The sequence below is a fragment of the Megalobrama amblycephala genome, linkage group LG13 (assembly GCF_018812025.1).
Source record: "Megalobrama amblycephala isolate DHTTF-2021 linkage group LG13, ASM1881202v1, whole genome shotgun sequence".
Classification (NCBI taxonomy): domain Eukaryota; kingdom Metazoa; phylum Chordata; class Actinopteri; order Cypriniformes; family Xenocyprididae; genus Megalobrama; species Megalobrama amblycephala.
In genome coordinates, this window is record NC_063056.1 from 26,625,940 (window position 1) to 26,653,522 (window position 27,583).

General features: G+C 37.7%; 3 protein-coding genes across 4 annotated transcripts in view; 2 read left to right on the forward strand and 1 right to left on the reverse strand.

Moving 5' to 3' along the window:
* The window catches only part of fam171a1 (family with sequence similarity 171 member A1), a 35,406-nt gene extending 20,808 nt beyond the window's left edge, over nt 1-14,598 (forward strand). The window contains 6 exon segments of the mRNA XM_048153206.1: nt 441-599; nt 2,260-2,436; nt 11,000-11,116; nt 11,511-11,625; nt 12,793-13,049; nt 13,052-14,598. Coding sequence (XP_048009163.1) covers nt 441-599; nt 2,260-2,436; nt 11,000-11,116; nt 11,511-11,625; nt 12,793-13,049; nt 13,052-14,466 — 2,240 coding nt within the window. The 3' untranslated portion in view covers nt 14,467-14,598.
* Nucleotides 14,599-18,148: 3,550 nt separating this feature from the next.
* nmt2 (N-myristoyltransferase 2) lies at nt 18,149-26,137 on the forward strand. The gene is made up of 12 exons (XM_048152949.1): nt 18,149-18,365; nt 19,149-19,266; nt 19,362-19,506; nt 20,554-20,672; nt 20,806-20,897; nt 21,035-21,151; nt 21,293-21,463; nt 21,585-21,693; nt 21,864-22,034; nt 22,124-22,291; nt 22,446-22,583; nt 24,500-26,137. The coding sequence occupies exons 1-12, from the start codon at nt 18,253-18,255 to the stop codon at nt 24,518-24,520; spliced, it is 1,482 nt and encodes a 493-aa protein (XP_048008906.1). The 5' UTR covers nt 18,149-18,252; the 3' UTR covers nt 24,521-26,137.
* Nucleotides 25,383-27,355, reverse strand: rpp38 (ribonuclease P/MRP 38 subunit). Of its 2 annotated transcripts, none has more exons than XM_048152951.1 (2): nt 27,202-27,355; nt 25,383-27,090 (listed from the first exon to the last, which is right to left on the reverse strand). In XM_048152951.1, the coding sequence occupies exon 2, from the start codon at nt 27,070-27,072 to the stop codon at nt 26,248-26,250; it is 825 nt and encodes a 274-aa protein (XP_048008908.1). In that variant the 5' UTR covers nt 27,073-27,090; nt 27,202-27,355; the 3' UTR covers nt 25,383-26,247. The 2 variants fall into 2 exon arrangements, with proteins under 2 accessions (XP_048008908.1, XP_048008907.1); XM_048152950.1 differs by having other exon boundaries at nt 25,383-27,085; nt 27,202-27,331.
* Nucleotides 27,356-27,583: the final 228 nt, after the last annotated feature.

Below are 27,583 nucleotides of genomic sequence, written 5' to 3' on the forward strand. Positions count from 1 at the left end.
TAATAAGAAATGTTTCCTGAGACTCAAATCATCATATTAGAATGATTTCTGAAGGATCATGTGACACTGAAGACTTGAGTAATGATGCTGAAAATTCTTTCTTTCAAAAACAAACAAACAAACAAAAAAATCTTGGCACCCTTAATTTTTGAATCATAGTATATAGTACTGAGGGTGTCATTTTGGGAGTTAAGTTTGTGTAGTGGGGTACTATGGTCCATGTGGGCTATAGCTCAGTCTCATGTCTATAGTATGTGAGATTTGCCACTATGGAAACATAATGACATCACTCTCAAGAGACAAGCTTTGCAATACCGGCAGCACTCCATCAGCTACTGATCCACTCTATTTAGATTGTCATGGATGTCGGATCATTAACCTAATGCATACTCATTTCTGCCATCTTATGTTGTTGTGTATGTGTGTGTTTGCATTTGTAGGTTCAAAGCTGCAGCCATCGGTGCAGTTCCAGAGAAGAGCATTGAGTCTTCCTTCTAATGCAACCTACACCAACCTAACCGCCTTCCTCACTGTGAGCAGTTCTACACAAGACACGCAGTACTTCCCCTACCTGCAGGGGCTTCATCCCAACTACACAGGTAACACATGAGAGAGCTGAGGATAGAGGACAACGATTGACATGACACCAAATTTCAGTGGTCATTACCAGTGAAGATCAACAGCAGTTAAAAATTTCATTATCTGCTATTGATAAAAATAATGTTAAGTGCCAGTAAAAAAGAAATACATTTTCATACTAACAACATAAATAGACAGACAGTGGCAGGTTTATTAAGATGCATCTACAATGCAAATCCAAATACACAGATCCTATATTTCGACACAAATCAGATTTTTTGACCTATCTGTTTACAGTCCCTAACTGAATTTGCTTGCATTAATACCTCACCAGACAGGCCTTTTGACTATGTTTGTCAGCCAGTGCATGGAATCACATCACCACAAAGCATATGCACTAATGCGCATATATATATATATATATATATATATATATATATATATTACAACAATAAAGTGTATTTTGTCTGTCTGTGTGTGTCTGTATGTTTATTAAGTGATTGTGAGATTGAGGCTTGCATTAATTAGCATTAGAAACAGAAAGTGTTGTCATGAGAAAAAAAAAATGTTTTGTAATCTTGGAAAGTTATTTTAACTCTGAATTCATCAGTACTGTGTTTCAGAATAACAGCTTTTTAGAAGTCTCTCTACCACTGAATAATTAATTGTTAAGCCATTACAGAGCAGGTTCTGTCATCCATAATGATGATATATGCTGCAAATATGAGTTAACTCTAAAATTAATTCAACTTAATTTTTGCTGTGGTTGTAATAATAATGGATGGCTTATGTCTGTCTGATACTGTTTTAGATGACCCTCATTATGAATATATAATAGGTCATCAAGTAACATCAAGTGTGGATCCAACAAAGTAGCAAAATGGTTTCTTGTACAGAAGTAAAAAAAGACCAAAAAAATCAAACACTGAAATGTATATTACCATTATCATGAAATGCGTAAGCCAAATTAATACTTTCAGTAAAGTTGCATTAAATTGCTCAAAAGTGACAGTAAAGACATTTTATATTGTTACAAAAGAATTCTATTTTAAATAAATGCTGTTCTTTTAAACTTTCTATTCATTAAAGGATCCTGAAAAATGAGTTTCCTCAAAAATATTAGCACAGCTGTTGTCAAATCTGATAATAATAGGAGGTGTTTCTTTAGCAGCAAATTAGCATATTAGAATGATTTCTGAAAGATCATGTGACATTGAAGACTGAACTTATGGCAGCTTCCATCAAAGGAGTAATTTACATAATAAAATATTTTAAAATAGAAAATTGTAATAAATAAAACAATAATAAATAAATTGTAGTAATATTTCACAATATCACTGTTTTATACTGTAATCTTAATCAAATAACTGCAGTCTTGGTGAGCAGGAGACTTCCTTCAAAAACATTAATAAATCTTCCCCAAACCTTTGAACAATTGTGTCTAATGATATCTTTATCTCTTTCTTTTCTTTCTTTTATATATATATATATAATATATATAAAAGAAAAAAAGAAAGAGATAAAGATATCATTAGACACTATTGTTCAAAGGTTTGGGGAAGATTTATTAATGTTTTTGAAGGAAGTCTTCAAAAATATATATATATATATATATATATATATATATATATATATCACCCTGTTTTATTCATGTTCTGTTTAACTTTTTTTCTCTGACAGGCAGTGATCGAAAGTTTGAGTTAACTCCTATAGCTGCTATCAGTGTCCATCTTTTGGGCAGCGATGGGGCGGAGCTTCACGTCAGTGAGCCAATCAGTGTGAGCATCCCTCTTCCAGCAAACAGTGGATTGAAAGAGAATGATCACATTCCTGCCTGGAGGTTTGACCCTAAACTAGGTGAGTTTATTACACACACACTTCAGATATTAAAGTATCCCTGTTTATAGCCTATGTGAACATAAATCACATGAACTGTTACTAACATATCACAACTAAAGGGTTATGCAATGAATTGTTACACCAAAAGTGCTAAAGGTTCTTCCTGCCCGAGTCGGGTTTACTGTATGTTTGTATGTGAGGTTGTGATCTCTTCAAAGCCTCCAGATTTCCTGTCTCCTGGTTTCTGAGGCAAATAAGTCCAAAGGAAGTATTCAGACCTGAGCTGAATGATGTCGGACTGTTTTTGAATCTTTCTTAAGGAATTTTGATGGAAAGATGTTCCTCGGGTCAAGAGCTCTGAAACTGACACGCACACCGACACACACATCTTCTTTTTTTCATGACCAGATTTTTTTAAACAAAAAATAAGCGCAAAAAGTATTGTAAATAAGAGTAGAGAGAACAGGACCGGGAAATTGCTGAAACGTTATTTTTTTCTTCACATTTACAGTAGAGTCGCCACGAAAAGTCTTGGTTAAGTGAAAAAACATCCTAATAGCCTGTTAAAGTTGCTGTTTTGTGCTGTGATTTTGTGAGATCATACAGATGAAAAAGGAAACTGTTCAGTAGGCAAATACTCATAATCAAATAATACACAGACAGAATAAATCTGTTCCAAATCAAATCCAAGTCACAAGGGTTTACACACTGTGGCTTTCATTTCTTGCCCCAGACTGAGGTGTAAAAATTCACAAGATGCTGTGCCAAATTGGTTTGAATTACCAGATGTATTGTAATGTATCATAAATGTATTGCTTTAAAATGTACAATAAATAACATCTATGGAGTTTAATTCTTCAAGTTGCATGGAATTGATTGTGGCAGCCAGTTATCACTGTACTTCTCTTATGCTTGATGGTCTAAAGCAGAGGTATTCAATTAAAATTCCAAGAAGTCATGTCTCTATATGTCCTTCCCAGGGGAGGTCTCTGGACAATGGAAGAGTTATACTTTTACAAAGTTATACTTTGTAAAAGAAAAGAAAAAAAAATATGAATATATTGGCCCCTCAGAGTCAAAGTGGCATTAGAGAATGTTTATATATATATATATATATATATATATATATATATATATATATATATATATATATATATATATAAATCATCAGTTGAGCTCAATTGGATTTGGATATTAAAAGGTAAGATCAGATGTTTTCTCAGGCTATTATTATTTTCACATTTAGATACCTATGTATTGCAGAAGGCCATGTGACAGAAAAGATACTGTATGGGGGTTCAAGGATTTCCTCTTGAAGTTTGGACCATTTTTATGTTTTGCTTAAAATAAATATCCACTAAAACTATGTACATGATAATCAAAATGCCCTCATCATGAGCAGAAAACAAAGTTGACTAGTAATTTCAATGTTTTAGTTGGCTTTCCATGCCATCTACAAAAAACTATTATAACATTGTTTATTATGAAATGCTCTTATCATGCTGGTTAATAATGCTAAATGTAGATGTAAATTGTTTATTTGGATGGTTGGAGTCCTATGTATGTAGGGTTGTAACGATATACCGGTATGACGATATATCACGGTACGAACATGTACGATTATCATATCGTGTACATTTGCTTATTTACGGTATTGTAATAAATAAATAAATAAATAAATAAGACGCAGAATTTCACTTGCGCAAAGTAGGCCTACCTGCAAAAGAAGGAAACACATCGAACATGTTGACCTATATTCGAGAACACCATCCGTGTAGATGCAGGTATGTTCCGTTTATAACTTAGGTCGTATGATATGCGTGATGGAGAGGGAATCCCGGAATCCAGTCATGAAAATGGAATGTACAGTATAACGCAGCGATGTCAGGTAAAAATGCGCGATTTGTTGGACTGATGAATAAAACGAAGGGCAGAGCTGTACAATAAATCAAATCGCGACATGGTCTAGGCGGGGTCTGTGAATATTAACGCGCAAAGATACTGTATAAATATATCTGTTTGTTTAACGTGTCTGCCTGTGTGAATGAGCTGAGCTGTTTCGTGTACTACATACTTAAGTATGCTCGAAGCTCTTATTGTTTTTTCAGTGTTTGCCGTCTCGTTATCTGAGGACATGAACACAAACATATCCAAGGTTGCTCTGAGATAGCGCTTAATGATTATTTCATCATTTTATTTGAGAAAAACCATTGTCAAATACACTGAAAACTCAGAGCTCTTCACTACATCCCGTCAAAATAAAAGACCGGTTTTTAACTCGAAGAAATTGACTGAAATTTATTATGATTGTCAAATAGAATGTACTTCTCAATTTTAATTATTAATAAAAGTTGTTCATCTTCTAATCCATAAATATTTATTAGATGAATTTGATTGTTTTTGATTATTGAAATCCGAATAGAGAAAACATTTTAATTAATTTATTGGTCATTTTAATTGATGATATAAATAATAATTTATTGTTTAATACTGTATACCGTGAAACCGTGATATTTACTCAGACGGTTATCATACCGTGGAAATCTCATACCGCTACAACGCAACCCTATATGTATGACAGATAATATAGTTGTATTTGCTGCATTCTCGTTTTATGCAGTGTTTTAGTGAAAGTATTCATCTGGGGTTTTTTTTTTTCACTGTGTTTTTGCTACTGTTGTTAAAATAACTGCTTCATCTGCAGCTCTTAATGTGGCACTAAAGCATCTTTAGCGAATGAAGCGTGTTTGGCTCTAGATAAAACCATTAGATGGTGTTGCGCAGAAAGATCATTACCATAAACGACCCTGAACGGTTGTGGTGTGACTGTGAACCACTCCGTTGTTTTGATGCTCTGCTCACTTTAAACTGTAGAAATGGTGAAATGATGCTACAGTTGTCATTATGTCTCGTGGTCTAGTTGTGGTCCGCTATTTGAGGACCCCTGGTCTAGAGTCTCTTTCTGACTTTTCTGTTGTTTTGAAGACTCATTTGGTGTCTGCTGGCTTGTTTTTGGTTTGAGAGTGGTGTGACACAAGAACAATTGTCTGGTGTGCTGTGTTTCTCTGAACATACACAGAATTTGTCTTGCCATGATCTGACAAACAAAGGTCTTCACCTCATAAATCTGAACTTTTGAATATCCTATAATTTCACTGTGGTAAGATGATCTTTGCTATAATTACAACCCAAAGCCAATCTGGTCATATCTTCAGTTCAGTTTTCTCTGTCTCTCTCCCTCTCTGTCTAGCTAAACTTACCCAGCATTCTCATTTTTTTCTGTCCTCGCAATAACTTGTTGGGACACACAAAGTAATCTTTTGCAATACCAGTTTCTTAAGACATCTTTTGTGTATAATAAATCTCTGACACACAATACTGTTCAACAGTTTGGGGCCAGTAAGATTTGTTTTTGAAAAAAGTCTCTTATGCTCACCAAGGCTGCATTTATTTGATAAAAAATACAGTAAAAACAGTAATATTATGAAATATCATTGAAATTTTTTAAAAATGTAATTCATTCCTGTGATGACAAAACTGAATTTTCAGCAGCCATTACTGTAGTCTCACATGATCCTTGATAAATCATTGTAATATGCTAGTTTGGTACTCAAGAAATTGTGGAAAACCATGCTAATTTTTTTCAGGATTCTGTGATGAATTGAAAGTTCAAAAGAAAAGCATTTAGAACCTCTGCTACAGCCATAAACATACAGTGCACATGTCTTTGGCTGTTGAGTCACTGTTGTTTTGGTTGTTTAACATTTAAAACATTTAAAAATGTGTCTTGAGATCTCATTCTGTTGACCTTGTCTTTTTTTAACTCAAGTACACTCCCCTGAATGTGTCTGATTTAGGTCATTTAGGCAACCCTCAACTTGTTGATTTTGAAAACATGTAGTTTTGTACATCCCTAGTGCAAATATATGCACATTTAGTGTGTATTTAATTCAGAGAAGATTCATATTTTTACATTTAGACATGCATCAAAATACCATGAGAAAATACATATAACCTGTGTATATATAAAGACACTCAGAGTCTTCTGGTTTTTAAGGCTGACTGGTTGACTGCTGGTCTAATTTATGATGCGTTCAACAAATCTTGAGGCTTTGCCGCAGAAGCCTGAGACTCAGTGCAGCTCGCTCACGCTCTCGCAGCAGGCTGGAAGAATCCAGCATTGTGTTTGGAAGGCAGGAAGACGGGCAGTGATGGATCACAATATATGCACACAGGATCTTCAATGAGTTCTTCCATTCTGTAAGCTCTGATATGTTGTGTTTTTTGAATGTCTATTCAGCCAACCAATAAGCTGATCATTATTTTTTCATATTATTAACCCTTAAATGCATCAATGTTTCTGCAATCATTATTGCATATTTGGGTCTTTAGCGACCCAGATCTATAACTAACGCAGATGGATCTCTGACTGCCACAATAGTAAAAAGCTCTCCTGATATTTTAATAACAATTTTAAAACATTAAAATAAAGCATATTTTGTTACATTTCGGAACATGGAAGTGTTCAGTTTGGGGAGATTCTTTTTACCATCATTGTCAGAGCTAATTTTCACAGTATATTTAGCTTCTGGCTCATATTCACCATCTCAATCATATTTCAAAACTATTGTTTTCAACGTCATCAAAATCAATATTTTGATTGCTGATGGCTTCTTCACTAGTTCCACCATCATGTGACAGTGACACTAAAAAATGAATAAGGGGGAGGGTAGTGAATGAAGTCGATAAAGACCAGAGGTATGCGTTTAAGAGTTAATATATTTTAAATTAAAAAGGTTAAGTGAATTTAGGCATCACCAACATTATAGTATACAGTATGAGAAAATTATATTGATTTTGAGATTTGCTAAAAAAAAAATTAACAGTATATATTATTAAATGAGCAGTGTTCTTAAAGATTAACTTTAAGCAAGCATTAAATGATGGCAAAGGTTTTCTAAATGTAAAAATAGGGGAAATCAGCATGCAGAACATGTCTGAATCTAAATCAGATCATGCAGCAGAACAAGAGGTAGACACAGAATGAAGGATATTGTGGGAAGTACTGAGGGGAGAATCCTTTCTGAATTCATAACTTCAAGCCCTGTCTCTGGGCTGCTGTTATCACTGTTGTCTCCTAGCAGCCACTCATAAACAGAGCAGAGAACAAGGTGGAAAACAGCGGCTGCGACTAACTCGATTTCCTTTCTTAGGGCACAGAGATGTAAGCTGCTTTGTTGTCTGCAGCGCACTGGGACACAGGGATAAACTAGACTGAAAGCCCCTGGCATCACAGAATATAAATAAAATTATTCCTCCCAGTGTTTTCTAGTAAGAGTGCTGCAATGAAAAATTGTCAGTCTCTGTGTGTGTGTATATACAGTATGTGTTTATATATGTGTATGTGTAGATGTACACACTACCATTCAAAAGGTTGAGGTTAGTAAGATTTTTTTTAACCAATACTTCTATTCAGCAATATATGTTGACAGTAAAAAAACATTTATAATGGTACAAAAGATTTCTATTTCAAATAAATGCTGTTCTTTCAAAATTTCTGTTCATCAAAGAATCCTGAAACAAATGTTACCACGGTTTCCACAAAAAATATTAAGCAGCCTAGTATTTTGAACATTAGTAAGAAATTTTTCTTGAGCAGTAAATTATGAATCCTCTTACATTATGGTTGTCTACACAAGACAAACGTTCGTACCCTTCTTTTCTTCATTATTCAGTCCTCCATATTCCTATTAAGCAGCGTAATAATTTCAACATTAATAATAAGAAATGTTTGTGTAATACATTGTGAAATATCAACTGGCAAAGACACCATACGTAATGCTGAGAAACAAGGCGGTTCAAACAAAGCTTTCTTTGCTTGGCAGATTGATATATTGCAGAGCTGTGCATGTGACTGTATTGTGAGAGTGTGGGAAGATGTCCAGCGATATTCCTATTCCTATGCACAAACATTCCTATGCATCATGTGTGGATGGAGGTAATTGATTGTGTGTAAACAATGCTGAATCATTCTCATTGTGTGCACATCAGCACGCTGTTTGTGTATAGTCACCATTGCAGTTTGAGTGATTGCCTATCTGGCACAGATCAGATCAATATAAGCTGTGGTGCTTAAAATTCTTAGAACCTTACAATCACAAATTACAAATTCCCTCTCATTATGGTTGTCTACACCAGAAAAACATTATTTTGTTCTTCTTTACCTAAATTAGTTTTTTTCTTTACCCACTTTCCCCTTCTATTCTTTATTATTTAGTCCTCCATAATCATTCTATCAACAAACACTGCCACCAAGTGGCCATTAAACGAATCTCTAATGCAGGGGTGTCAAACTCAGTTCCTGGAGGCCAGTAGAGTTTAGCTCCAACCCTAATTAAACACATGAACCAGCTAATCAAGGTCTTCAGGATTACTAGGCTGTGTTTGAAATCATCCTCTTTACCCTCATTCACTAATCCCTACATTATTCCACTTATAAAGTCCACTTGAAGGCAGCAGCGGCTCGTCTGTAAGGGCAGGTGGGGCAGTGCTCAACCAAAATATTCATCCAAAACATAGACTTCTATATAAACTGAATCAATAATAAATGGTAAATGTGTTCAGCATTCTGCAACAAATTATTTTGTGTATTTTAAGTTGGAAAGTGAGCAGGATATATTAAAGGTGCCATCGAACATTTTTTTACAAGATGTAATATAAGTCTAAGGTGTCCCCTGAATGTGTCTGTGAAGTTTCAGCTCAAAATACCCCATAGATTTTTTTTTAATTAATTTTTTTAACTGCCTATTTTGGGGCATAATTAGAAATGCGCCGATTCATGCTGCGGCCCCTTTAAATGCTCACGCCCTCTGCCCACGGAGCTCACGCTTGCCTTAAACAGTGCATAAACAAAGTTCACACAGCTAATATAACCTTCAAAATGGATCTTTACAAAGTGTTCGTCATGCATACTGCATGCATGCATCGAATTATGCGAGTATAGTATTTATTTGGATGTTTACATTTGATTCTGAATGAGTTTGAGGTTTTGCTCCGTGGCTAAAGCTAACATTACACACTGTTGGAGAGATTTATAAAGAATGAAGTTGTTTATGAATTATACAGACTGCAAGTTTTTAAAAATGAAAATAGCGACGGCTCTTGTCTCCGTGAATACAGTAAGAAACGATGGTAACTTTAACCACATTTAACAGTACATTAGCAACATGCTAACGAATCATTTAGAAAGACAATTTACGAATATCACTAAAAATATCATGTTATCATGGATCATGTCAGTTATTATTGCTCCATCTGCCATTTTTCGCTGTTTTTCTTGCTTGCTTACCTAGTCTGATGATTCAGCTGTGCACATCCAGACGTTAATACTGGCTGCCCTTGTGTAATGCCTCGATCATGAGCTGGCATATGCAAATATTGGGGTCATACATATTAATGATCCCGACTGTTACGTAACAGTCGGTGTTATGTTGAGATTCGCCTGTTCTTCTGAGGTCTTTTAAACAAATGAGATTTATATAAGGAGGAGGAAACAATGGAGTTTGAGACTCATTGTATGTCATTTCCATGTACTGAACTCTTGTTATTTAACTATGCCAATATAAATTCAATTTTTAATTCTAGGGCACCTTTAAAATTTAACACATGGCTTCAGCAGGGATGTATTCTGATAAGCGTGTGCACACATTACAGCGCCCCACAATTTTCCCATGTAAATCTGTGGTGGAAAACGGAACTGCAGCACGCTGTAATTGAGAGGCTCCCCCGCTTATTTTCACATTACCTTACGTAAACCTTGCTCCAGACCTAGACAGCATCAATCCGCTTCAGCTATGTGTATTAGACTGCATCAGGTCAGTAACTAGTTGGCATGTCTGTTCTTCCTATGTGGAGTAGCGTATCAAATTAATGAAAGTATAAATCCTTTGGTTTAAACATGCTCATGTGAATAGCCTTTTTATAGTTCTGTTTTGTTTGTTTTATGTTTGAAAATAGACATGGCTTTCTTTTACTCTCTGGAATTCCTCCACAGCTTGTAATCAGCTAAACACTGCAGGACAGTGGCCCTCCAGGAGTGGAGATAGACACATGTGCTCTAATGTGTACCCTTTTACGTTTCAACTTGATTAGTTCAACATGCGCATTCATTTCACAGTGTAAATTTAGTTAATACTCTTAATGGAAATACTTGAGTTTGAATCATTAATCCTATTTGAACTGTTCACCTTAATTGGGAATGCATGACAACCCAGATTCAGATCCTAATAGAGGCACTTACTGTGGTTTGTGGTTGTGCTTTGGCATGGCTTTAATCCCTGTCTGACCCCGTAAACAATTAGCAGAGCATCTAGACAGAATAATGCAGTTGAAAGTATAATGAATGCACTATGTGATCAGTAGCGAAACCTGATAGGATGACAGAACAGTGTGTGTTTTGAGTGTTATCTGCACTGCCTTGTCTCAACACTCAGCTCAAATCACTTGCTAATTGCAGATGTCTTCAAGATGGATATATTATATATGTATGTTTTATATATGTGTGTTTTGTGTGTCTGTATAGGGGCCTGGTTGAAGAGCAGTCTGGGATACATCCAGAGAGAGGGGAAGCAGCTAACTCTCACATACATTGCCCCTCAGCTTGGCTATTGGGTCGCAGCCATGTCTCCCATAAACACCGGTATCCATTTCTGGCCATTTTTCCTTAATTTCTCAATTTTGTTCAGTTGACTCTGCGTTCTTTGACCCTTTTATATGGCCATTAATGCAGAGAGAAGCCTGACGGGCAGACATACAAGTGCTTTGTGGCAGACAGAGTTATTGACTTCTGTAGTTGTTTACACATTCACTGTGCTATTCATATCCACCAGCTGAGAGAATAATGTCATTACGTGGGGGGATTTCAGTTTGGTGAATGTTCAACATGAAAATAATGTTTATAGGAAATCTCTACTGTTGAAAAATGTTATTGATTGATGCATACAGTAAAGTGGAGGTCAAGAGGACAGTGAAAATGTGCATAGGATGGATGGATTCCTCTGTGCTGAACACCAAGTATGTATGTTCTGTTGTAGGTCCAGTGGTGGCGAAGGACATTAGCACTTATCACACAGTCTTCCTGCTGGCCATACTAGGAGGAATGGCCCTGATACTGCTCTTCCTGCTATGCCTGCTGCTCTACTATTGCAGGTGTGTCTTCTTTTTGAGTCAGCACAAATCCTCATAAAATATATCTAGGAAAATACATAAATGCATGTTTTTTGGGTAGTGGAAAAGGCCCCTCTTAAAGGGTTGGTTCACCCAAAAATGAAAATTAACCCATGATTTACTTACCCTCAAGCCAGACTTTCTTCTTTCAGATGAATACAATTGGAGTTATAATAATGTCTTGGCTTTTCCAAGCTTTATAATGGCGGTAAATAGAGCATGAGATTTTTGAAGCCCAAAAAAGTGCAACCATCCATCATAAAAGATATCCACATGGTTCCGGGGGGTTAATAAAAGCCTTCTGAAGTGAAGTGATGCATTTTTGTAAGAAAAATATCCATATTTAGGCCGCACACGCGTTGGCTTACGCTGAAAGAGTGAACTCTGACCCAACGCATGATGCATTGACGAACGCGGAAGCACAGAGGAGAGAGCAAAACAAAACACCGGTCACGAATTAGAAGTCTAAAATGAGAATTGTTAAAGAGAAATGTCAGAGGATATAAGAGAAGAAGAGCTTGAGTTTGTGGCCCAGCCCTATTTGTTTGAACAGTGAGAGGCATCAAAGCTTACGCTACTCCTACATCGCATCAGGGGTTACTTTTTCTGCGTCAGTCGGCGTGCGTACGGCCGTCTGCCGGAAGCTAGTTATTTTAGTTTTTAAGGTTTTAAATATGTATGTTTTTCTCACACAAACTCTTCACTTTGCTTCAGAAGGCCTTCATTAACCCCCGGAGCCACTTTTTTGGGCTTCAAAATCTCGTCCTCTATACACTGCCATTATAGGGCTTGGAAGAACCAGGATATTTTTAATATAACTCAATAAATATAACAATATATAGCAACAACATGCCACTTGCATCTATTTATTCTAAATAGAAACATTTTTAGTTTACATAACTCTAAATATGTTACTTTGCCCAAAAATAGCCCATTATCAAATAGATATTAAAAACATTTAATATCAAACATAAAATTAATTCACAGACCACTGTTGTCCAATGACAAAAAAATTGATTTTCAGATGAAAAGTCAAGATTGTTAGCAAGAGTGTGATTGTTTAATAAGCGTATTGATATTTAGTGACCTCAGTGGTCAAGATCTTCCCTTAATGTTTCTGAGAAGTTAAACAAGTTTCTGTGCTTTCAGGAGGAAGTGTACCCGCTTGCGGCCTGCCCACAGGAAGTTCACTCTGTCCTCTGCTTTGGATGGCTCTAAACGAGACCAGGCTACTTCCATGTCCCACCTGAACCTCATCAGTGAGACTCACCTAGACCACAGTGGGGCAGAGCCGGACATGCACACGCCTATGCTTAAACCCACCCCCTACGACTCCTCCACCAATGAGCTTGCAGCTTCACATGGCGAGCTCCATAGCCGGGGATCCAACCACTATAAACACTCAGTAGAGATATTTCCCCTCAAATCAGCTTGTTCAAACAATCCTCCGAGGGTTACGATTCCCCGGCAGGACGCGGGGAGTATCGGCGAAGCTATACGTCTATCACGACTTCATCTGTCCATCCCCTCCACATGTCCGTCTCATCCTCATCCCCCCACCCGTTGCATCACACCACCTCTGCGGGACGTCTCTCTTCGGAGAGTAAATCGAGCCTACGAGATCCCCGTCTCTCTCCCGTTTCAGCTGCAAGTCCCACTGGATCCCCAGAACGGGAGCAAGGAATCGAGCGGAGGGCAGCTGAATACATGCTGTCCCGCTCTGTAGACCATTTGGAGCGTCCCACCCCACTTCCCCGACCTGGAGCCTTGCTCTGCTGCACCTCCGAATTGCAAGTCAACCACGGGGAAGAGACGTACCGCAAGGCTCGGCCCACCCTCGTTATTCCCGCCCACTACATGCGACTTCCAGGGACACACCCTCTGTCGGGCCAGGCGCTGCTTTTGCAGTCGGACGAACAGAGTGAATTGGAAAGCATTCAGGCGGAGCTCAGTGCGTGTCATCAGCCCCAGGGCCAAGTACCGCATCCATGGGGCAAAGGAGAGCAAGAAGGTGGGCCACAAGGGACGGGGGACAACCGAGGCGGAGGAGCGGAGGAGTGGACGCTGCAGACAGCTGCTCTTCCTGCCGATCTCTCCATCCCCAACTCTCTCAGTCAGGCGGGCCTGGACGTAGTGCAGATGAACGGAGAAGATCAGCTTTTGGCCGAAAAGACTTTGATGGAACTCAGGGGAGGAAAGCCACTCCCCCACCCCAGAGCTTGGTTCGTGTCACTGGACGGCCGCTCCAACGCGCACATCCGCCATTCCTACATCGACCTGCAGAGGGCAGGATGTAACAGCAGTTGTGTCGGAAGCAATGACGCCAGTCTGGACTCTGGGGTTGATATGAGCGACATCACACCAGGGCGGCGTGTTCGTGATAAAATCAGGGTTAAAGCTCAAGCTGTGGCTCAGCCCACAGTGCCGGTGGTTGGATATACGCCGCTAGTGTTTGTAGAGGATTCAAATGCTAATGCAGAGAGCAGTGGTAGCCCCACACCAGTCTGCAGCCCTGAAGAACACTCTCTTGGGGGTTTATTGCAGGAAAAAGAGAGGGAGGAGGAAGATGAAGGGACTTTGTCGCCCCCGACACCTCCACCTGAGCTTCCTTCACCACCTCCTCTCCCTGATCCTGTGGTTGAGACAGCAGAGGAGACGGGGACAGATAGCGAGGTTTTTAGGACTGAGGAGACTCAAATGCACATGAGCAGCAGCCGGCCAGACAACCTGGTTGTGCCTGATGAAGGTGGTGAAGACGAGAACAAGAAGAGTCCGTGGCAAAAAAGAGAGGAGCGACCATTACTGGCCTTTAACCTAAAATGACATGTATTTTAAAGGGGTAGTTTACCCAAAAATAAAAATTCATCATTTGCTCACACTCATGTCGTTCCAAACCTGTATGACTTTCTTTATTCTGCGGGACACAAACTTAGTTCACTTTAAAATGAAAATTTCCCCAAGATTTACTCACCCTCAAGCCGTCCTAGGTGTATGTGACTTTCTTCTTTCTGATGAAGACAATCGGAGTTATATTATTAAAGGTCCCGTTCTTCGTGATCCCATGTTTCAAACTTTAGTTTGAAATGCGTCAGTTGGATGCGTCAGGATATTTATTAACATATCTCCGATTGTGTTCATCAGAAAGAAGAAAGTCACATGTACCTAGGATGGCTTGAGGGTGAGTAAAGCTTGGGATAATTTTCATTTGAAAGTGAACTGATCCTTTAAATGTCTGTTTGTCTATACAGTGAAAGTCAGTGAAAACAGATAAGTGTTGTACTTTCTCCTGTGGAACATGAAAAGTCATACAGGTTTGAAATGTTTTAAGTGTGAGTAAATGACAGATGTTTAATTTTTTTGGCAAACTGTCTCTTTATGTGCTTCCCCTGTGGTCCCTTTCTGGACTTTGAATGGAGTTGCCTTATGAGCGCAGGTCTGTGCGTGGCTATTTGCCTGTGGCAATGAAAGCCAAAAAAGCCATAGCACAAATAATTTTTGGAGCTGCTCTGCCTCACGACTGAATGAGGAAGAACAAACTGAAGTTTCCAAGCAAAAAAACACCATTAAATACTACCAATCTAATGCACAAATGCTATGGCTTTTCAGACATACACTTTCAGCAAAAAAAAATATCGCAAGCCATTGTATTGAAGGTGAAATGTTGTTTAAGCTTTATGAGATGCTGCTGTTTTTGAGCAATATGACATCTAGTGGCAACATGTGTACACTGCAACTATACCACTAAGTGTTTCCCAGCACTTATTTTTGGACATTTTATGGGATGACCGGTGGAATGTCTTCCACATCTTAATGGGTTAAAACACATAAAACCACTATAATGGGATCTACAATCTAAATCTCACCCATTTTTAGTTTTATTGGTATCATGCATTCATGAGTAGAATACAGCTGAAGCTTTGTGAAACCAAATAAGTTTACATAATGCACCATTTGTTCCTGTTAATCAGTCATTTTAGCTTTGGTGATTTTCAAATGTGATTTTCAATTTCTTGCGACTGTAGCGTAACAGTAGGACTTTTGCCAACATTGCTAGTGGACTTCAGACAAGCAGACCCACCTGTAAAAGAAAACAAAACACTATGCATTGCTTTAAACTGAAGGATCATGTAGCTTTAGATGCCTTTTTTTATTTTAACCACTGTATTTTAATTTCAATGTATGTTGTATTGTTATTGTAATTATTTTGGTTTGGACTTGCCTTAGTGTGTGAGTGCAGTGGACGGCACATTCAGACTGGATTCAAAGTACACACTCACTCACATAAACAGCCACCAGCTTTTCTTTCCCAAACTGTTGTTTTTGTCTTAAGTGCCTTTCTAGTAATCATTTATATCCATCATTAGATGTCCTTTTCCTTTAAACCCTTATCAGTTTATTCATATAATTTGATGTTTTTCACGATATATTGCACCCCCTTTGATCTCATTGTATGCGTGTTAAGTGTTTTAATGTTGGATCTGGATATACTGTGGGGTCCAAAAGTCTGATACCACACTGAAAATCTGGGATTCAGATTCTAATTTAAGATTTTGACAAACTAAAACAGTTAGTAGTTGATGTGTTCACAATTCGATAAAGGTCACTAATCAAATATGCAAATGTCTTTATGCAACTCGAATGCTGCTTTTATTGAAGCAAAAAGAGGATATACCGAATACTTTTTTTAATACAACTATAGTCAAATTGTTATACTGACAGTATTTGTCATAAATATGATTATTTTTTTAAATATTTTTTTAAATTATTATTTTTAATTTAAAAAAACAAACAAAATTTTTGTTCAATCATTTTCACTAGTAGTCTCAGACTGTTGGATCCCACTCTGTTCAGTGCATTTTATGAATCTGCTCTCTCTTTTTTTCTTGTATGTATGTACATATTCATTCACCCAGTTGTTTATGCTCATGTGAGTGTTTGTTGCTCGGTATATCTGTGTGTCTGCTGTAGACATACTATGCGGTGTGTGTATGTACTGATGTAGGACTGAAAGCGATGTTATTGGAAAGCTGTTGAAGGTCTGATATGTTGCCAGGGTAACCACTTGGTAAGAACCCTTGTGTCACTCGGCTCTTCAGCAAACTACTTTGAATGTCTGGACTGGTTGCTTGTATTATAATTCAGGCCTATTATTATCCCAATAAAGCCAAAAAACAAATCAACACTATTGAACATTATTTTTCAACATATCTAATTCTGATGGAATACAATTAAACACAAGAACCATTTTGGTCATGTTATGATGAGTCAAGCAGCCCAACAACACCTGTGACATATCCCGACTGATTATGAATAAAAATTACGGTCCCACTTTATATTAAGTGGCCTTAACTACTATGTACTTACATCAAAAAATAAGTACATTGTACTTATTGGGTTCATATTGAATTGCAAAACACTTTTGCTGCTATTGAGGTGGAATACGGGTAAGGTTAGGGAAAGCTTTGCTGGTATGGGTAGGTGGGATGGGTCAACAGTGTAATTATAAATGTAATTACAGAAATTAATTACAGATGTAATTACGTGCAGGTGTTTTTAAAATATAAGTACAATGTAAAAACATGTATGTACACAATAAGTGCATTGTATCAAATAATTAATTTAAATGTAAGTACATAGTAGTTAAGGCCACTTAATATAAAGTGGGACCAAAATTACTTGCTGAAAATGCAGCTCTTCCATCGCAGGAATAAATTACATTTTTTAATGCATTAAAAGATTAATTTTAAATAATATTTCACAATATTACTGTTTTACTGTATTTTGATTAATTAAATGAGCATAAGAGACTATTTTGAAGAATATTTCCAAACGTTTGACAGGTTTTTTTTTTTTTTGGGGGTGTGTGTGTGTGTGTGTGTGTGTGTGTGTATATATATATATATATATATATATATATATATATATAAAAGTGTGTGTCTGTGTAATTTTTATTTATACCTTTTAAGTTAAAGGCTTTAACTACATCATGCGGTGCAGATTTATCATAACGTGACCTTGTTTGATATCCTTTTAACTATCTGGGAAATATTTAAAATATTTCAGGCAAAACGGTTATGGAGGAGTTTCTACTCACAAATTGTTAAATACAAGTTACACAACATTGCAAAGCACCATTTTTTTAAATTGAATATTTTATAACTTTTAATTGCAAGCTGTTGTTTTATTAAGCCTTTTAATTATTTGTAATTAAATTTTTTAATGAGTACTTTTAGAAAAATACATTCCATTGTGAATAAATACTACTGTGTTTTTGTATTACACATTTTGTTATTATTAGCTTATAATATTATTATATTATTAAACGACATTCACGTTTTAATTTTGTCACTATAATTAACTTGTCACATTCTTCCTTACAAAGTCCTTTAGTCCAAGCAGTGTTCATAAAAATAGTTTCACTAATCAATAAAAAAAAAAAACATTTTAAATCCATTAATGGACCCTGAGGAGGTGTGCATATTATCACGTTAGCCTGTCCTCTCCATTTACACTCCCACGAGCTGTTCGTGGCAATAATCGGTAGACGGTGCTGTTTTCCGTGGTTTTTATTAAGTGGTTTTGTCGTGAGGATTTGCAGCAGATTCATCCATGATGGCGGAGGACAGCGAGTCCGCGGCCAGCCAGCAGAGCCTGGAGCTGGACGACCAGGACACCTGCGGCATCGACGGAGACAACGAGGAGGAAAATGAGCACATGCAGGGGTGAGCACGCGCTGAAGAGCTGCTGTTTGTGCGAGGATTAGCCGCGGCAAGCCGTCGCCGTTTAACTGCTACAGAGATGTAAACAAACGGTTAGCTTAGCAACCAGGTATCCAGGAGGAGAATTACTGTATTTTAAACAAGTCTGCTAACATGATAGCTCGTTAATTGTGTAATAGATATATAGCGTTATATTTACGCATTTAAAATAGCATAGGTAAATGTCGACATTTACTTTATGCAGCGTTTGCAACATAGTTAGCTCTAGCTAGCTCGATATTAATGAAGCATTTATTTGAGCTCAGCAGTCAGACAAGTCCTCCATCTCTTCTTTACTATATTTCTGAACATATTTGTTAGTCTGTGTGGTTTCTAAGTCGCCATTGTTGTTCATATTTACATAAAGGCAGTGGAAATCATCCGCCTCGTTTCATTAGTGTGTCTTCATCATCTCTGAACAATACAAACACGCTTGATCCTCTTTATGAGCTGAGCAGCATTGCAGTCGAGCATCTTTGTCAGCTCAAGGACCGAGGATGATGATAACGGCTCTGTTGTTGTCAGGCAGACTAACATCCTTCAGGAAGCCCAATAAAGTTTGACCTGCTTTTATGAACGGACTGACACTTGTTTTTATGGTTTAAGGCTCTGACATTCACCCTCCAGTCTACTGTTATAAGCAGACATGACACTTTCACCTGTCATGCTTGTCTTTGAATCTCAGAAACGGTTGTATGCATTGTTAGTAAGGTATATCTGGCATTTGAAAGGTGTTATTTTGTTAAGGAGTCCTGGGGGTGATCTTGGTGCAAAGAAGAAAAAGAAGAAACAAAAGAGAAAGAAGGAGAAACCAAGCTCAGGAGGAACCAAGTCTGACTCTGCCTCTGATTCTCAGGAGATCAAGGTTTCTGCTTTGTATAATGCACTGACTGTATAATGTTGGCAAAAAGGCTGTTTTGTTGAACATAAAAAGCTGACTTCACTCTATTCCTGTCCCAGAACCCTGCCATTCCAATGCAGAAACTGCAGGACATTCAGAGAGCTATGGAGCTCCTGTCCACCTGTCAGGGTCCAGCCAAAAACATAGACGAGGCCACAAAGCACAAGTACCAGTTCTGGGACACTCAGCCTGTGCCCAAACTCAGTGAGTCATACGTCACCTCTGCACGTGTTTGATTGCAACACTGCAAAACTTGGCAAATTCGAAACAGTCCGTATCTTATATTAATCCTTAAACAGTGTTGTATTCAACTGATGGTTTATTCAGAAAACGCAAGCTCAGCATCACAAATGAAAGCACAAGCACAAGATGTTTAGTTACACAATCGTTCAAAAGTTTGGGGTCGGCAAGTTTTTTTTGTTGGTTTTTTTGTTTTTAAAGAAGTCACTTATGCTCACCAAGCCTGCTTTTATTTACAGTAAAAAACAGTAGTATTGTGAAATATTACTACAATTTAAAATAACTGTTTTCTATTTGAATATATTTTAAGATGTAATGTATTCCTGTGATGGCAAAGCTGAATTTTCATCAGCTGTTACTCCAGTCTTCAGTGTCACATGATCCTTCAGAAATCATTTTAATTTGCTGATTTGCTGCTCATGAAACTTTTTTTTATTATTATAAATGTTGAAAATAGTTGTGTGTATATATGTATTCAGGATTTTTTTGATGCATAGAAAGTTTATTCATTTATTTGGAATAGAAATGTTTTGTAATATTATACTGAATTAATATTTGCTTATTTAAGTAGTTGTTTAAAAAGCTTGATAAGGTACAGTCAGATGGTCAACACCAAGAGATTGATACATTAATGATCATCCTGGTGTGATATATTTTGCAATAATATGTTCATTGTCCTTTACATCAGTTTCCCAAAGGGAGGGTTCACAACCCCCTGGTTTAAATAAATGAATTAATTAATCTAAAATAAAAATAATCAAAATAAAACACTTAATAAAAGCTTAATTATTTTATTAGTTTACCTGCATGTCATGTGACCATTAACCAACAACACAGAATCATGAAAATGCAAATGTGTTTTTGAATTAATGAAATATTAACTTAAAAATCTAAGGGGGTACTTCAAGAGGTTTGGCTGACAAAAAAATTGTGAATCCCTGCTTTACGTCATATTATTTTTACATAGATAAACAACACTGAAAGACTTAAAGAGCTCCCTCTGCTTTGCAGATGAGGTGGTGACTACTCATGGACCAATTGAGCCAGATAAAGAAAATATCAGACAAGAGCCATATTCCCTCCCGCAGGGCTTTATGTGGGACACACTGGATCTTAGCAATGCTGAAGTGGTACGTATGTGCGAAATGACTGACTGAATGTTAGTGTATAAAGTGCTTATACTGTGTTTTTGCTATACATTGAGATACAAAATAGTCCTATGCATAACAAAAATCATGATATTTTCTCTTTTCTACCTTGTAGCTGAAGGAATTATACACTTTGCTGAATGAAAATTATGTTGAGGATGATGACAACATGTTTAGATTTGACTATTCTCCTAACTTTCTGAAATGGTAAGTGATTGTCTGATGGTTTGCATTATAATCTGCTAATCTGAGATAATGCCTTTATAGCAGTGCATTGTATGCAGGTTTAACATATGACATTATTGAGATGTATAACAGTATCATTTGATCTCTTTCACTGTAAGGGCACTACGTCCGCCAGGTTGGCTGCCTCAGTGGCACTGTGGTGTCAGGGTCTCATCCAATAAGAAGCTGGTTGGGTTCATCAGTGCCATTCCTGCAGACATTCACATCTATGACACGTGAGTGTGAGACATCAAATCACATCAATGCCTGTGCCAGAAGCAACTTTTAAACCACTTTTACCATTTCTGTTTGTAAATTCTGAGAGTTGTTCTTTGTTTCAACCCTCACTATAGCACTAATTCTCTTTGCTTCCAAAGGTTGAAGACGATGGTGGAGATTAACTTCCTATGTGTGCATAAAAAATTGCGCTCAAAGCGTGTCGCTCCTGTGCTAATCCGAGAGATCACGCGGCGGGTCAATTTAGAAGGAATTTTCCAAGCTGTGTACACTGCTGGTGTGGTCCTGCCCAAACCTGTTTCTACATGCAGGTACCAAATCCAGCTGGATTGCTACAGCACTAAATCATCGATTTGTGTAAATTGCTCTCATTTGGGTTATTAGAGGCACTTCTGTGAGATTGAACCTGTTTATATATCTGTATCTTTTCAGATACTGGCATCGCTCTCTAAACCCCAGAAAGCTCGTGGAGGTTAAGTTTTCCCACCTCAGCAGAAACATGACACTACAACGGACAATGAAGCTCTACAGATTACCTGATGTAAACCTTTTTGTCATTTTCAAAATAAAAGTCCTGGCCCTTATTCAAAAAGAACCCTCTTAATGGAAAGTGCATCTAGAAATGAAAGTTTTTTGGGGGGTTTTGTTCCAAACGCATATGCTTTTTTCCCTTTAAATGTTCTCCAATTTCGTTTTTGTATTTTTCTTTAGAGCACTCGTACCCCTGGTTTGAGGTCGATGGGAGAGGGGGATGTGAAGCAGGTGACAGCATTGCTGCAGAAATACCTGAGCCGGTTCCACCTGCGCCCTGTCATGGGGGAAGAGGAGGTGAAGCACTGGTTCCTACCGCAGGAGAACATCATTGACACTTATGTAGTCGAGGTACCCTCTGGAGCATTCATCTCTACGTCCAGTACTCTGCTTTACTTCATATTATTGTACTCCTTCACATAACTCTCCTTCCTTCAAAGGGTTCTGGTGGGATGCTAACGGACTTCATCAGTTTCTACACCCTGCCATCTACAGTGATGCATCATCCGCTGCACAAAAGTCTGAAGGCCGCTTATTCCTTTTACAATGTCCATACAGAGACGCCGCTCATAGACCTGATGAATGATGCTCTTATCCTAGCCAAACTGGTATGATCACAATTAAAATGAGTTTGTAAACCCAAGACAAAGATTATTTTATTGTGTTCTTAATGGATGATTACTAATGATTTGTTGTTAAATTGTGCCTTCATATATTCTAATTCATATTCCCTTTGTTTTTTCGGGATGTTTTGGGCGACAGAAAGGTTTTGATGTTTTTAATGCACTGGATCTAATGGACAATAAGACTTTCTTGGAAAAACTCAAGTTTGGGATTGGTGATGGTAACCTGCAGTATTACCTGTACAACTGGAAATGCCCTCCCATGGACCCAGAGAAAGTAAGATTCATATAATATTTATAAATGATAGCTTTTTTGGTCTTGACATAATTTTTTTTTATTATTTTAATGTTCCTTGTGGTTCACTTATAATAAATTTAATATTAATTTTTATAGATTTTAGAAATTCATATATTTTTTTTTAATTAAAAAAAAAAGAAAATGTGAAAATTGATTTTCAACCTTCATTCTGACCCTCTGTCTGAAATGATCCATTTTAAGGCTTGTCAGTAAACGGCCACAGTTATGATTGGCTAATGTCATTGCATAATAAGCAGTGTCAATGCCCAATTGCTGTTGCACACAAGTAAGGGTTTTGAAAACATTATCTATATAAAACCATCAATTACAAAGCAAATAGAATGGGTTCTATTTGCTTTTGATGCAATGCAGCGCTCACATCCAGTGTAGGCCAATGACAGCCATTAAAGGTGCTCTATGTAAGTTTTTGACTGTAGATATTTATTAAACATGCTGAGTTCACATACTCATTTCTCTGAAAACCATTGCTACAGCCAGTTATTTTACTTTGAAATGTGCGTTCCGTGTCGGAATGTCTGTTTTTGTTTTGGTCTGTGCAAGACCGCACATTGCCAATTTACCCATTAGTATTTCGCCACCCCGGGTTGCCAGTTGGCGGAAACGCATGCAGCGAATTGCAGCCATGGAAGCCAGTGAACAAACTGGGTCAGAGATCGCAGATTCTACCTGACCTAAAAAGCTTTAGCATCCATCTAAAAATCTCTATGAACAGGAGCATATTAAAACACGATATCAACTCATCATAAATCAATAAATCAACTAATTATCTTACAGCGTGTAAGTCTCCTCGCCTTCCAATGTCAATTGAGCTCACTCCTGTTGCGTGTCTTCAAACTGGCAACCCACGAGAGCGTTGAGTCTGAGGAGGAGGGGGCGGGGAAAACAATATTTTGAATTTAGACTGCAGCACCCAACCACTAGCTGTCATTCTTACATAAAGCAGCTTTAAGTGACTGAATGCCAGTGGGCGGGGCTTATGGTGCAGTTACATATAACTATTCATTGTTGGGTATGTTTGACATCGGCTGCGGCTGGATGCAACCGATCGGCGAGAGTAACCGCATGCAGGCGGGGAGGAGCTAAAAAAAAAAAGAGATGTGAAGTCGGACACTTTCTGCTTACCGTAGTGACACTTGCGCTGTGTTTGCATACTTTATCATAGCTGAAGTGAAATAAATGCAATATTTGACTAATACACTGTTTCTGAGACATTTTCATTCAATACTTTATGTACTGCTTACAGTGTCTCTTTTTACAAAAATAAAGTTCAACATAAGCATATATTATTTAAATACCAATGTAGTGGGGTCTAAGTTTTTTTATTTTTTTTATTTTGATAAACATGACACAATATAACATTGCGAAAACATGAAAAGGGCTTATACTGTCATAAAAATATAGATTTGTGAGGATTAGTGGAACTGAAGATTTCAGAATAAGTACAAAACACATGATCGTTGTCATGTGTTGAATCTGGCCAATCATGGAACAGCTGTGTCGTCATCAAAGCTTGTGCAGGTCCGATCGGTCTGCGCAGCGCTGCATGAAGTCTAACAAGCCTAATGTCTTGCTCTGGAGGCAGTCATATGCACATGTATTTGCCCATGTGACGCCAGATCCTGCTATATCAAAACAAGATTAAATACATGCTTTGTTTATAATGAGGACATTTTAAGCTATGAATCTTGCAGCATGTTTTAATGGTACAGAGACCTCTTATGTGTCAGAAGATCATGTCATGATGACCCCTTTAAATCCTAGTTTTGATGCTTCTTAATCCTTTCTCTGTTTAGAGATAAAATAAGTCGTATAACTGCTGAAAATACACGATGATAATTGGAATGTGTTTTAATTCACTTCTCCATTTTCCGCAGGTTGGCCTTGTTTTACAGTAATTGGCTGCTTCGTGTTGGATGCCGACCGATTCAGAGGTCCTTCTCGAATTCTCTGACTTGGACGTAGTCTATATAAAGAGGAAAAACTGACATCCATTCAAAGTGAATGAGTTATGTTGTGCAGCTCTCTTAGGTCTTGTTTCAGTTATTGAGGGGTCTCCCCTCCTTTCTCTTCGTCTTTTGACTCTCTTTCTGAGAATGTGAGAAACATTTATCAAGGTCAAACACATCCGCAAGCTGTATACACTCATACACGTAGTGTTCATTTATTTTCCTTAACATGCAATCTGTATCCTCTCGCAGAACATGTTTAATCCCATGGTTTTTGTCTTTTTGTTCATTTGTTTTGTATTACGAAGGAGTGTTGATACATTTGTGTGAATTAGCAAGCTGTACATTTAATGCCAGATATTTATTTTGTGTTGTGAGGTTTACAACGGAACAGGAACGGGGTCGAAATCCAAAGTCTTTTCTATGGAGCTGCCTTTGAAGTCATATACCGTTCAGAGTTCCTGCTGTCTGTGCGAGGGGAGGGAGGGGGAGCGTAAATGGTTACACATGTGGAAGAATGTATTGTATTTCAAAGCACAACATTTATTTGTTTATAAAACGGCCAGTTTGCTCTGAGGTGCATTTTTAAGAATATTTTTTTATTTAGGTTTTGTGTGTCCAAAAGAAATATTTAGACTTTTGAATTCATTTACATTTTGTTTCATGAAGGCATGATCATCACACCTTAAGTAGCTTCTTTTTCCCACCCGTTTCTGTTCTTTACCATCTAGTGTTTTTAAATTATAATTTTAGTAAAACAATTCTGATATTTAGAATTGTATTTAAGTTACATGTTCCATTTTATTGTTCATTTTTTTTTTTTTTTTTTTTTTTTTTATTCTGTCAGTATTCTCTGCATTGAAACCATAACCTCGTTCAAATGGTGCATTTGCGATCAGGCCCTGGTAATTTTGCTATACTTAAGCACAAGGAGTTAAAGGTCATGTGGTCAGGAAAGCTTGCTCGCTGTTCAGTTACAATCACTGGTTGGACGTAATGAAATGTGAACAAAATTATTGTATATCAGAAGCTTATTTTGTGTTACTACAGCTTATCTTGTCATGGTTTGCTTTAATGTAATTGAATCTACAATATGCTTTTAAATAAGCGCACATCCAGACATGCTTAAAAAGAAAGGTACTTCTCTCAAAGTCCCACATTTCAACCGGTGGTTTCGTTCAATAACATCCAGGGCACTTTTGCGAATGTCAGTTTGCATATGTTTTTTCTAAGGCTTGCCATATGAAATGAGCATGAAACTTCTTTTCCCCCCAATCTGTATGGTTTAAGAACTTATGGGTTATGGTGAGAACACCCAAAGTACTTGCCTTATTTCAGAGAGGTTGTTTTTTAAATGTCAAATTGTGTAGTTTTAAATGATCAGCTTTCTCTTTCTGAAGACAGTATTTTTATTGAATTCCATTGCAGGTTGGAACTGATGGGAATATGTACCAGCACCATGTTAAACATGACAGTCCACCCAAATAACTAATTGTCAAAAATATACATCAAGGTATACCAGCATGGATATTTGACTGAATAAAAGCATCCAAATATATAAAACAATCCACTTGGGTCTTTTTCCTCTCCATAACCATCAAACAAACTTTTGTAAATAATACACCTAGCATGTGTCCAATCAACCTAAATAGTAACCTGCATTTATAGAGCACAGGCTAAACACTTGATAAGCACTTTTTCTTTTCTTTCTTTTTCGGTTTTCTGATTTTTGTTGGATTCGGGATGATTTTCTTCACTTTCAGAGGCTGGAGGGTTAAAGGAGAGGCGTCGCTGGCTTCATCTGACATATCTTCTAATTTCCTCTTCTGTCCCTTTTCTGTATCTGTGTGTTTTTCTTCGGCTGTCGGTGTTGAATTCCTCTGAATCCAAGCTACCTTGAGGGGCACAATCAGGGACGTGATCTCTCGGACCACATCCTCGAACGCTGCGGCATCCCGTTTGAATCCCAGCGCGAGGACGCACTTGAGACCCAGCAGCCCCGAGAGACTGTCGCTCAGATCGGGCACCTGACAGGCGGGCACCGACCTCGTAACACTCAGCGGGATTAAATGCCATGTCATGTCTTCTGGCCTGACCGAATTACACACAAGCACCAAACTCAGTTCATTCCTCTCCAAGCCCTTGGTGACCTCGTTGATGCCAATGGCAAGCTGTTTCCTCACGGCCGGATTGGTCCAGCACGGTTCGGTGGGCTTAGAGAGGGTTTGTCCACTCTCGGCGGTTTCAGGAGCTAGCTTTTGATCCTCCGTGGGATTTGATGTCTTTTTTCTTGACCTCCTTCTGCTTCCCCACTCGCGGAACCTATTGACACGTCGTTTCTGAAGCCCAAGATCGGAAATTTTGGTTTTTAACGTGTCCAGTATTAATCGCTTGCCGTCATGTGCCAGCGGTAACCATCGTAGATTGTACGGGCTAACCAGAGATGTTTTCACTGGTGTGGGCTTCTTTTTTTCTTTCTTCGTTGCCCGTGGGGTAGACATTCTTTCTGGAAACCTGAGCTTTTAAGCAAAATTCTAAATCATTAAACTAAATAAACAAAATTACAGCAACAAAACTTGTTATATTGTATTTTATATGGACCAAGACACATAAGTATGAGTTATACAAACCTAATAAACAGCCTGAAATCAAGATTTCGCCCGTTAAAACAAGGTTTCACTTCCACAGCGTGTGCACATTTCTCTGTGCGCAGACATGTTGTTTTTAAAGGTCTTTTTCGGTGGTCACACAATAAATAGTTCAACATTCACACTGCCATCTAGCGACTGACTATCTGTAGCCTCCTGAAGGACAGAGCTGTTCAGTCATAAAAAGGCCTGACGTTAAAGGATTAGTTCACTTTCAAATTAAAATTTCCTGATAATTTACTCACCCCCATGTCATCTAAGATGTTCACGTCTTTCTTTCTTCAGTTGAAAAGAAATTGAGGTTTTTGATGAAAACATTCCAGGATTTTTCTCCATATAGTGGACTTAAATGGAGCCCAAACGG

Coding starts and splice junctions, on each gene's coding strand:
- nmt2 (XM_048152949.1), top strand. CDS start 18,253: ATGATGGCGGAGGACAGCGAGTCCGCGGCCAGCCAGCAGAGCCTGGAG. Junction 20,673..20,805: donor ATCTTAGCAATGCTGAAGTG/GTACGTATGTGC, acceptor TCTACCTTGTAG/CTGAAGGAATTATACACTTT. Junction 22,584..24,499: donor CTCCCATGGACCCAGAGAAA/GTAAGATTCATA, acceptor CATTTTCCGCAG/GTTGGCCTTGTTTTACAGTA.
- rpp38 (XM_048152951.1), bottom strand. CDS start 27,072: ATGTCTACCCCACGGGCAACGAAGAAAGAAAAAAAGAAGCCCACACCA.